Below are 12,395 nucleotides of genomic sequence, written 5' to 3'. Positions count from 1 at the left end.
ACGCCGTGTTACTGTTTCAGGCGCCGCCCGTATGTACGTCGCGTTACTGTTTCAGGCGCCGCCCGTATGTACGTCGCGTTACTGTTTCAGGCGACGCCCGTATGTACGCCGAGTTACTGTTTCAGGCGCCTCCCGTATGTACGTCGCGTTACTGTTTCAGGCGACGCCCGTATGTACGCCGCGTTACTGTTTCAGGCGCCGCCCGTATGTACGTCGCGTTACTGTTTCAGGCGCCGCCCGTATGTACGTCGCGTTACTGTTTCAGGCGCCGCCCGTATGTACGCCGCGTTACTGTTTCAGGCGCCGCCCGTATGTACGCCGCGTTACTGTTTCAGGCGACGCCCGTATGTACGCCGCGTTACTGTTTCAGGCGCCGCCCGTATGTACGCCGCGTTACTGTTTCAGGCGCCGCCCGTATGTACGCCGCGTTACTGTTTCAGGCGCCGCCCGTATGTACGCCGTGTTACTGTTTCAGGCGCCGCCCGTATGTACGCCGCGTTACTGTTTCTGGCGCCGCCCCGTGCGTACGCCGCGTTACTGTTTCTGGTGCTGCCCCTGTGTACATCGAGTTACATTTTCTGGCACTGCCTATGTATACAGGGCTATACATTTTCTGGTGCTGCCCAGTTTGTTCGTCCTGCCATTTTATGGCAAACTACATGAATGAAATTAATATAGCAATACATTACCAGGCCATTTCATATGTAAAAATGTACCAAATATAAGATAGAACTTTGGTATACCATCAAACTCTACTCATCTTTCCATTCATGCCTACCCACTCAGCTAACAGCTTGTTGCTGTGTTTAAATTAGTAATTTAACTATAAGTATGTCATGGCTTTTTAAGCAAGACGCGTCGCTTAAAGAATATGCTACATCAGCACACCGTATGACCTAACTGCAGACAGACTTTAACAGTCCCTGAACTAAATGGAAATTTGGCTTGATTTTTAGACATAACCTCTTTCCCCTGGTAATACTTTCATTAAATACTTTTCAAATCTGACACTGAAGCTCATGTTAACTGACTACAAATGTCTGACTGTAGATCATTAGTAAGTGAGTCTTCCAGGCTCATGTCTGGTGGTGTTTAGCTACCTTCACCATCAAAAGAGTTTATCCACACACCTCAGGAGTGCTGCTTGTCATCTGTAATGTTTGCCAAATTGCTGACAGAGTTTAAATGCTGGTAAACAGTCATTTTTTTTGAGTAGCAAAGGGGTGTGATTCCTAAATCAGATCATAGAATTTTAATCAAGTGGATTTTTCTATTTGATGAGAAAGGGAATCAATAAATAGATATGAATTATTAAAATGGCTGCGGGTTGAGAGATTGCATTTTATGACCTTTCATTTTGCCTGTTCTGGGCTGCATTCTTGCATTTGGGGCAGAGCACACCTGAATATGATGCATTTTGGGAGCAGCAATCAATTGAGGAAATTTTAATAAAACAGAATTAAACATCTTCCACAAACAGAACCATTAAAGTTCCAAATGACCCTGGATGGACTTTATAGCCACATAAAATATGAGTAGGAACTGAAGAAATTATACCCTGATTTTTGTCTCAGCTGCCTTCTTTCTGGTTATGAAATATAATTCCTAAAATTGAGCTGCTCAATAATAACAATAATATTACCATCTATATTTATTATAAAAACTATTTATCAAAATTTCTATTGGGAAAACTCTAATCACAACATGACGACCTTAACCCCAAACCAGTCCTAACCATAACCATACTGTAAGTAACAAAACAAAGTACAAGACTTTTGGCATTTTTAGGGGACCTGAAAAATGGTCCCCACAATGTCAAAATAACACATTTTCGGTCCCGACGTTTGGTCCCCACAATGTAACATAACCCTAATCCACAAACACACACAGAGAGCCAGGGCAGGTGCTGAACCCATATTGCTGGAGCTGTTAGGCTGATGTACTGCCCACAAGCCTGTGTAGCTGTATTCGAAAGGCAATTAAAATGTCATTGCCTCCAGCAAGACTTATATGAAATCTCATGTAACTTTGAGCTTTTGTTTAGATCAAATTTGGTTTTTTGTTTTTTTTTTCCCATCTTCTACCCATGGTCATAAATTATAGGGGGAATGGGGATTGTAACCCTCCCCAGTAATCAAAACCAGCCAATAAGACCCCCTTAAGTTCGTGGAGACCTCAACCTCCTCAGTGCTCAATCCAAAGTTATGTCTGTGCTTGAAAAAATGATACCACTTTGTAATCACTAAATGATGAAGGACGACGTAACTTCTACTGCACGGGGTGGTAAACATGGTTTTCTTTAAGACAGTGTTTCTTGAACCAGTCCTTGGAGACCCCCAAAGGGTCCCTGTTTTTGCTCTGTCCCAGTTCCCTGAGGACTGGTTTGAGAAACACTGCTTTAAGAGAAGACTAGCTGCAGTAGTTGCCTTTGTGAAGATAGGGATGCCTGCCAAACATACTGAAACTCATTTCTTTATAAGAAAGCTGCTGCGAGTATCACCTCCTAAAATATTTAATCAGTTACCAGACAAACAGCACCGGTGTGCCGTACTGCAGTGTACAGTAAGTGCACCAAAAAAATCACAGTCTAGGGCCTTCATCTGCTAGTTAAGATTAATGGGGACAAAGTCAAAATTTGATGAGAAAATGTCATCCTTGTCATCATGCTGAGACTGACTCACTGCTGACGAGTGTGTTACGGCGTGTGTAGCACGGAGCGGGGAAGCAGGCGAACGGAAGCCAGGGATCGGGGAATACGGAGTTTAATCCCAAAACACAGAGCACGCAAAACAACACAACATCACAACGTCAATGAATCATGGGGCAATGCGGACTAAATACACTAAACTAATGACAACAATCCGAAACAGCTGTAAGACACTGGGATTCCACATGAGGTTAACGAGGGGGCGTGGCACATGAGAGGAGCGGACGATCGGGGCATGACAGAGTGATTATGTTCGAGTCCCTGCCATGGTTCCATGTGTGTGCCGTTTGCATGTTCTCCCCGTGTTGTCGTGAGGTTTCCTCCGGGTACTCCGCCCCCCCCCCCCCACTCCCAAAACATGCTGAGGTTAATTGGAGTTACCAAACTGCCCATAGGTGTGTGTGTGAGTGACTGGTGTGAAAGGTCTGTGAGTGTGGTTTGCATTGAGTTGGTGCCCCATCCTGGGTTCGCTGCCTTGCGCCCATAGCCTCTGTGATCCAGACCCTGAATAGGATAAGCGGTTACAGGAAATGGATTGATGGATGCTCACTTTTTACCAGAAGCAGAGCATAGAGTCACCACAGCTCACCAAAGTCCGGTTATCTTCCCTCTGGCTTAGTTTCACAGATTGTTTTGTCCAAATGGATGTTCGCCATGTTCATAAGTGAATGGTCATGTCGTTACATTATTTGAATGCAGTGCATCTGGACCGTGCTGGTTGAAGCCCATGTGAGCCCTGGGCAGGCTTCACGCAGGTGCCCCCCAGTCGCAGGCAAAGTGAAATAGGCTTGCTGTGTCGACACCCCCTCAGAACATGGCGCCATAGGTGGCTGCTGATAGGATGTATCTGGAGATCCAGGATTCTCGGGGCAGTCTAAGAGTGGCCAGCTAATATGCCCAAATATACTGGGATGCAAAGTAAGGAAGTGAGACTTTTGGAGAGCTTCGTGGTGCACTGTACTTATCGTACTTTCTGTGCTAGCTAATGAGAGGAAATTTCAGGAGCCCTTCAGCTCAGTCTGCATTCTGCCGGTGGCAGGCCGCTTTCATGCATTTGACAAGCTGTTACGAAGTGGCTCTGGGAACCTCGGATTGTTATTTATTATTTTTTATGCATAATTACAAGCTTCTAAAATGTATTTACATGCCATCCTTCAACCACAGCAAAAAGTCTCCAAAAAAATGTAAAAAAGAAACTGAAGGCAATCTGTTCAGTTGCAGTTGCAGGAATTTTCTCCCGTCCTATGGGGGTTCTAGGTCAGAGAACCAGCAGGCATGTGCTGGCAGACAGAAGGACCAACTGCACAAGCTGAGCCAGAATCCAAAGGCTTCTAGCTGTAAACCGAACTAACCTTCTATATTAGAAACCCCTGCAATCTCTCTATCAATTCATTGTGCTTAATACTTTAATTTTTTCATCTAAAAATCTAAGCTTTCACATGGCTTAATCTGTGGTAAGTGCTGTGTTTTCCTGGTGCAGCCTTAAAGCCCAGGTGTTACACTGTATAAACATTGCACAGGTCAAACAGTCTGGAAATGTGTGCAGTATATGACTCAGGAATGGAATTACACAACTTTTTAATGATTTGTCATGTGAGATTATATTCAGAATGTCTGAGGTGCCACATTAAATATCACAAATAACTTTATGCCTCTGAGACCAGTTCTGACAGCTTATTTACCTGAATTGGTATTTAAAGTTTTATTATAAATTGATTAAAGCTTGAATTCTGTCTGTATATTCTGTGTATATTTCTAGTTTAGCAGGGCACATTTGTCTTTTTAAAAAGCTGTAATTATACGCCACACTGTGACCTTAATTGGAGGAAGGGGGCTGTAGGGCTGTCTGGCAATTTAGGTAATTTCTCACGTTCAGTTGTGGAATTTTCCAGGAGATTATATAACAAGCCCTGAATTGATCTGTGGATATTTGAAAAGCAGACTGACAAGGGGATGATTAGCAAGCTTAAGCACAAACAACTGCCCATCTGCAAAGGTACAGATTGACGTGATAGTGTGAAGTCCTGCTTATTTTGAAGTTGGTCACCGGCTTAATATAATATTTACTTACCTCCTATAGCATCTCCTTGTTTTTGCAGCCTGTCAGTCTGTCTATCAGTCTGCCTACCTGCCTGTTTGTCTGTCTGTCAGTCTGTTTGTCTGCCTGTCTGTCAGTCTGTCTGCCTGCCTGCCTTTCTATCTGTCTGTCAGTCTGTCTATCAATCTGCCTGCCTGTTTGTCTGTTTGTCTGCCTGTCAGTCAGTCTGTCTGCCTGCCTTTCTATCTATCTGTCTGTCAGTCTGTCTATCAATCTGCCTGTCTATCAGTTTGTCTGTCTATCAGTCTGTCTGCCTGCCTGCCTTTCTATCTGTCTATCAGTTTGTCTGCCTGCCTGCCTTTCTATCTGTCTATCAGTCTGCCTGCCTGCCTGCCTTTCTATCTGTCTGTCTGATTGTTCATCTAATGAATGTTACAGCAAGGTGTGGCCATTTAAAAAAGTCATTTCTGAAATTTGTGATGACTCCTCTTTCATACATTTCTGTCAACAAAGGACTGCCTACTGAAGTTATTTTTCTATCAGAGTTATGTGAGGATGTCAAATGTCACATTTTAACATTGCTGTAATAAGCCAGAATCATGGGGCAAAGAGTGAGATAACAGAGTCCTTCTTTGTTCATTGGAGCCCCATGTTATTGGAACTTCCTGCTATTACTGCTTTATTCACTAGGACCTAAACTTATAGTGACCAAGGCTACTCTTGTCTATGCTTGTCATTAATGACAACTATTATTGAGATAATCACTTTCACGTTGAGCTGTTTGTAATTATATTCTAGTGTATGCTTTTATCATTCGAGAAGAAGAGACCTAATATGATTTTACAGCTACTGGAGGCAGCAGAACCCCGGTCGTCTCAGATACCTTCTTGATCATCACCTCAGAACGGAAAGATGAGTCATGAACTGGTGCAGGTTGTGTATGTGGTGCTGCTAGGTGTCCATCCAGGTGCATGCTGGGAGGCCTGTGCTGAGGTGGGCCCTCAGAACATGCTGGGAGGCCTGTGCTGAGGTGGGCCCTCAGAGCGTGCTGGAAGGCCTGTGTCAAAGTGGGTCCTCAGGGCATGCTGGGAGGCCTGCCCCGTGGTGGGCCCTCAGAGCGTGCTGGAAGGCCTGTGTCAAGGTGGGCCATCAGAACATGCTGGGAGCCCGATCTTCCAGACAGTGCTCCTTCAGGGTGCTGCTTATTGCTTTTGTGGGCTTTTCGCAACGTTCTTACCTTGGGCTAAGGGGGATATTCCACTGCTCCTCACTGCATGTCCAGCCACTTATCCAGTACAGCTTTGAGCCAGGAAACTGAATCATTACCATTTATTCTATTGTGGGATAATCAGGACAGAAGGTCTTGGAAAAAAAAAATATTTGTGAGCTACCTGAATAGAACCAGAGAAGGGGCATGTCATGTGTGTGGCTTCAGTAATATTCATTTCATTGCTGTACATGCCAAGGATGCATGCTTTAGTTTTTAGGACATGTTTTTAAATATTATGCAGGTTATGATCATAAATGCAATAGGGAGGAATGTGTACTGACCCTAGACACACACATGAAAAACAGCAAAATAATAGCTTCATAAATGTCCCATTGTGATAAAATAAGAGGTGCTGATCAGTGTGCCGTCTTTAGAGCAGACACCTGACAGTGTGCTTCTGTAAACCCATCCGGCGTATTCCAGTCTGTGATCCAGTTTTTGTTTGCACTGGTGATACTGAGCCCCCCACTCCTGGCTTCCTCAGACCACGGTGCCTAAATCAGTGCTAGCATGTTGGAACGTCTCTGCAGATTGAGTGGGGGCCCTGTGGAGGAACGCTTACTCCCCCCACACACACTTATGAGTCTCTACATTCATTCCACATCTGACTGCCAGTGCAGAGGTTCCAGGAGCACGCTGGTGAGATCTTAGCCAGCCCACCTTGCTTGTTGACCTGGAGAGCTAATATAAAGCTGTCAAATGCGAGGGAGTCAGCTGATGGGAAGCAAATGTGGCCTGTGTTACTCACGATCCCGAATTTGAATGTGGCCTGTGTTTCTCACGATCCTGAATTTGAATGTGGCCTGTGTTTCTCACGATCCTGAATGTGAATGTGGCCTGTGTTTCTCACTATCCTGAATTTGAATGTGGCCTGTGTTTCTCACGATCCTGAATTTGAATGTGGCCTGTGTTTCTCACGATCCTGAATCTGAATGTGGCCTGTGTTTCTCACGATCCTGAATGTGAATGTGGCCTGTGTTTCTCACAATCCTGAATTTGAATGCGGCCTGTGTTTCTCACTATCCTGAATTTGAATGTGGCCTGTGTTTCTCACGATCCTGAATTTGAACGTGGCCTGTGTTTCTCACGATCCTGAATTTGAATGTGGCCTGTGTTTCTCACGATCCTGAATTTGAACGTGGCCTGTGTTTCTCACGATCCTGAATGTGAATGTGGCCTGTGTTTCTCACGATCCTGAATTTGAACGTGGCCTGTGTTTCTCACGATCCTGAATTTGAACGTGGCCTGTGTTTCTCACGATCCTGAATTTGAATGTGAATTCACTGTGTTTTATGCATAATATGTATTACAGTTTTTCTCCATTGGTTTGGCTCATTTCTTGAAACAGAAATTACATTCTTAAAACTATAAGATCATTTGGCCAAACAGTCTTACAGTTCTGCGCAACATTATAGCTCACTAGCAAAAGTTCATATCTTTCCCAAAACTGCTCACACATGCTTCAAAATAGATTCCTTTCCCATATAAAGAGTCATTACCATCAAAATGTCAAAGATCTTTCTCAATTGCTTTGGCTCATTTGCATTCACTTAGTGCTTTTTGCCAAAATAACCTGGATGGTTCAGCACAACACCATGGATCACCTGCAAAAGCTCATATCTCTCCCAAAATAGTTTACCCATGTGTCAAAACTAAATTCCTTTCCCATATAAATAGTCAGTGCCCCCAAAATGCATCGTCCCTTTGGCATTGTGCAAACACTGCAAGTCAAAATGCCTAGATGTTTTGTCACCATGGCAGAGGTCTAGCTAACAGAATACAATTATGTATAAAACTGGAAAAAAAAGGATTTTACAGTAAGAGCAGCCTCCAACGTTTGACATCACACACACTGCACTCCTACTGCCAAGGAAATTGTAACCATTTTTATTGACACACATAAAGTAACTTCCATACATTAGAGTACATAAAAATGTATACAGTATTCTGTACATGTATGAAATATAAACACAAACAAAAAACAAGAAAAATTATATCTGCCCTACAGTAGGGCTTACAGTAAATAAAGTTTCACAACCACAGTAACACTTTCACTGGTTGTTGTCATCACCCTTCCTCTCCTGGCCACCATCCTCATCCTCCTGGCCACCATCCTCATCCTCCTGGCCACCATCCTCATCCTCCTGGCCATCCATGCGCTGCTCTCTGTTTGGCCATAGATTTTCATCCACATCGCAGCGGATATTTTCCCTTGCGATGCAGCGAGGGAAGAAACGGCGCGAATGTCTCAACCATCCCCTACACTGATCCCCTGTGATGTCCTCGCACGCAGCATCCATTGCATGGAGCAGGGATCTCTGGTCTTGAGCCTGATGTTCATACACTTTCCACCTCCAAGCGGAAAAAAATTCCTCAATGGGATTGAGGAAAGGAGAGTATGGTGGTAGTAGCTCCATGAGCATCCTTGGATGGGTGGTGAACCAGGCCCTGATGAGCGGCCCACGGTGGAAATTTACATTGTCCCACACGATCACATAGTGTGGTAGGTGAGGCCCTTCGAGACCTCTCTCATTTTCTGGGACCAGATGTGTATAAAGACGGTCCAAGAAAATGAGGAGCTTTTGAGTGTTATATGGGGATGTGTGTGGCCACACCATTCTCAGATATGGCAGCACACATTGTTAAATTGCCCCCTCGCTGGCCTGGGACATCCACCGTGGCCCGCTGACCAATGATGTTACGGCCACGTCTGCGGCCCTTGGCCAGGCTCTATATATACACGTTTGGCAGCATTCACAACAATAGACAGCACCTGTCAGGTAACTAAACAAACTGTTTGGTTGGTCATCTGAGATGTGGGAAACTCCTCCTTCGTTAGTCAAGTTCTAATTTCACCTGACTGTCAATTACTGTCATGAATTTATCAAATTTTCCAAGAAATTCATATATGATGTTCATGGTATTATGTTCTTGACTAATTTTGACATTTGAACAGACTATTGTGCATATGATGACTTACACGATGAAATCATGCTGACATGTTTTGCAGAGAACAACCATTAGACTGAAAATCAGCTAATCAGTTTAGATCAGCAAGATCTATTTATTTGGAAAATGTGCCAAATGTGGGCTCATTGTGCTAACTGCAGGCTACTTGTACTTAACCATTTGCAAAGATGCACTGAGATACTTGAGACTAAGGCATTTGCAATTTGATGAAATCAATGAGAAATGCGATTCTGTTGTGAACAATTGCAAGGTGGTTTGGAGATTTGTCCATGTTATTTTGAGAATGTCATTTCTGTTTCAAGAAATGAGCCAAACCAATGGAGAAAAACTGTAAGCAAATTGTTTTAAAGCCATTTTTGTAAGAATATCATGGGTGTTGCCCCCTCTCCTGCAGGGTGTGGGTTTGAAGCCCATCTCCACTGTGTTTGCGAAATTCACATGTAAAGATAAACTTAGTTGATTCCTAGAGGAAACTTTTGTATTTACAGCTGTGAGGTACGTAAGGTGCAGGCAAACATATGGCGTGATGCAAAGACAGCACAGACAAGTAAACAAAGTGAAAACAAATTTTAAAAGTATATAATACACAAACAGAATACCCTGGAAAACATTATGAAGGATAAACAGATTTTTACTACATCGAAAATGCAAGGCGTTCCTGATGTGTCGTGGGTGGGGGTTGGGGGGGGGGGGGTGCTGAAGTAGACAGGAAGGATTCTCGTTAGCGCAACGTGGCCGGGGCTCCTGGATAACAGCCCACAGTGCCTGCCTCCTGGGGGCTCTGCCGACCTTCCTGATGGTTGGACTGATGCTGCTTCCTCTGAGCAGACCACAGTGTAGAACAGCCGGCTGACCTCATACTACCTACACATCCTCCGCAGCCTGCTACAGGCATCCACAGGCCTGAGCTCCTTCAGAAAGTAGAGTCTGCTCTGGCCTTTCCTCTCAGTCCAGCTTGCTGTTCAGCTGGATCCTCCGGTTCCTCCATTTTCTCCCCAGATGGTGACAGGTCTCCACCAGTCCACCACCAGCTCCTTCGTCTTGCTGATGTTAAGCTTAGGTTAGCTTCCCTCCATAATCCAAAGACTTGCAGTGATATGAGCTGGAAGCTTTACATTTTATATAACCCACTGTGTGATTGAGGGTGTGTTAGTGCCCCATAATGGGCTGGCATCTGATTCATGGTGTAGCCCTGCCTCACACCCAATGCTGCCTGGCACAGGCTACTCCCTAACCCTCAAGCCCCCTCCACCACCCCCCACCCCCCACCCCCCACCATATACTGGATATATTTTTGGAGGATCCATCGATTGATGGATGGATGAAAAAATGTGGTCAAATGACAGGATGTTTTCTCACAAACAGAAAATTGGTCATTAATAGAACAGTTCAGAGATACATTTCATTACCTAGTAGGGAATATAACAAATTATACAAAATGACAAATGTGGCAGTAATAGAATTAGTATCAAACCCTGTTATCGTCACAGTGTGGTGCAAAGTGATATGTGTCTGATTTTCACTGCATTTTCCCGACAGAAACCCCTGATGGCTGGACTGCTGTGATAGTTTTAAAGCCACAGTGCCTGTCTAAACCTTTTTTGTTCAGTAGGATACATTATCCTGATAAAATAGCCAATTTCATACTAAATTTAGGGTATGAAAATGGATGTCTTGAATATCGCAGAGTAGATGTTGTTACAGTTCTTCCCACAATGCATTCTAATAGCTCCCTCCAGCATACATAAAAGAAATTTGATGTTTCTCTTTAATATGTCAACTTCACTTGTATGTCGCTAACCAAACGAGAAAGGACATTCTCTGTTTTTCCGTTGTCCGGAGGGGGTTGTAGGCCTTCTGACTTTATTCAGTGATGTCTGCCTGTCTGTTCTGCTATCCCAAGTCTTCGCCTCTCCCTCTTCAACCTTTACAGTTCAAACCTGGTATTTTGTCTAAAATAAAGCACATTTTCATCCAGCTGTTTAGCTGTATATTTCACTGGAACACTTCCAGGTAAGTAGCCTGGGAACCATACTGGAGAGCCATCCATCCTACCGAATTATGAATGACCACATTAGCTGCTGCCCTCTCATGTATCAGGCGTGAACATTATGTACTGGGGAGTGTTTTTAGGAGTATTTTTAGGATTTATGGACTTCAAAATGTGACTGTTAAAGGGTACTGTGGCTGTCAGTTTTCTGCAATGGGAGCTTATACTGTAGCTTTAACCTGGTCCCAAGCAGCAAATTCAAGCCTGTTAAATGGCCAGGTGGTATATGGAATCAAGGAATCATCACTTCACCATACCCCACTTTGATGAAGCAAGTGACTTTAGAAAAAATGCCTTCTTCCGTCATATAAATGATATAAAATAAAGCTGGAAGTACACCTTTCTTTGTTCTCGATAGTATTGAGTGAATATTATAGGGGGCTATTTTGAAACTGCAGTCTAATCTACTGCTCTAATCCTGTGGCATCACTGAATCATGGAGCAGTATCGGATGGTGTGAGACCCTCTGAGAAACGACTTGGAACGTTGTCAGTTCAAATCCCACGACTGGCAGTGTGACATCACCACTGGGCCCTTGAGCAAGGCCCTTAAGCCCAGTTGCTCCCGGCACTAGCTGACCCACCCTCTCGCTTGTTTGTCACTTTGAACAAAAGCTTCTCTTAAATAGATGAATGTGCATGACGCGTCCTCTTCAAAGGCATGTTTTTTTCCCATTCATAGCTCCAGAAGCATGACCGTGAAGACCAAGAGACTCCTGACAAGTGGAGAACAGAGGAGGAGATGGAGACAGAGGCCTCCTATCTAAGAAAACATCTTGACTGGGCCCAACCCTGACAGGTATCCGACCAGAATGGGCTCAGCCACATGACAAATATAGCTTCAACTTTAAACTTACTCTTATTTTTTCCCCATCTACAGCATCCTTGGATTCTTCTTCAGGCCTAAACTTTGCAGCTATTGGCTGCAATGACATCCAACTGGAATAATAATAAATACGTATTAAAGTTCTGCTGTTTAAATATGGCGTGTGCTGATTTGTATCTTTACCTTCCTAACTTCAGATTGTGGTCTTTCGTGGGTCTCCTGTTAACCTGGCCAAGCACTGTGTGTGATATAACCTCATACAAACTGACCTTCTGGCACAGTGCCTGCAGGTCCCGCCCAGGCAGCAGCTCTGTCTTGCTTCTGAACAAGGTATTCTACCTGAGCTGCTACGTAAATATAAATACAGAAGCATCCAGTTATAAACGGCTGACTGTTTATGTTAGATTGCCATGTATAATACTGTTAAACTAAAGATCAGCAGGATGACGCATCCAGGGCCTTCGGTGATAAAACAGAATAGGAGGATAAACAAAATTCCTTAAAAGTCATCTGAAGAAAACAGGAGAGCTCTGAG

At 44.1% G+C, this 12,395-nt stretch overlaps 1 protein-coding gene across 3 annotated transcripts in view; it reads left to right on the top strand.

Moving 5' to 3' along the window:
* LOC111834568 (fragile histidine triad diadenosine triphosphatase) overlaps nt 1–12,015 on the top strand; it is a 237,073-nt gene extending 225,058 nt beyond the window's left edge. For all 3 annotated transcript variants that reach the window (XM_023794006.2, XM_023794007.2, XM_023794004.2), the window contains 2 exons: nt 11,717–11,833; nt 11,915–12,015. In XM_023794006.2, coding sequence (XP_023649774.2) covers nt 11,717–11,830 — 114 coding nt within the window. In that variant the 3' untranslated portion in view covers nt 11,831–11,833; nt 11,915–12,015. The remainder of the gene's footprint in view (nt 1–11,716; nt 11,834–11,914) is intronic.
* Nucleotides 12,016–12,395: the final 380 nt, after the last annotated feature.

This window comes from Paramormyrops kingsleyae, chromosome 8 (assembly GCF_048594095.1).
Source record: "Paramormyrops kingsleyae isolate MSU_618 chromosome 8, PKINGS_0.4, whole genome shotgun sequence".
NCBI lineage: Eukaryota > Metazoa > Chordata > Actinopteri > Osteoglossiformes > Mormyridae > Paramormyrops > Paramormyrops kingsleyae.
The sequence above is the reverse complement of the archived record's forward strand: the minus strand, read 5'-3'. Positions and strand labels throughout refer to the sequence as shown.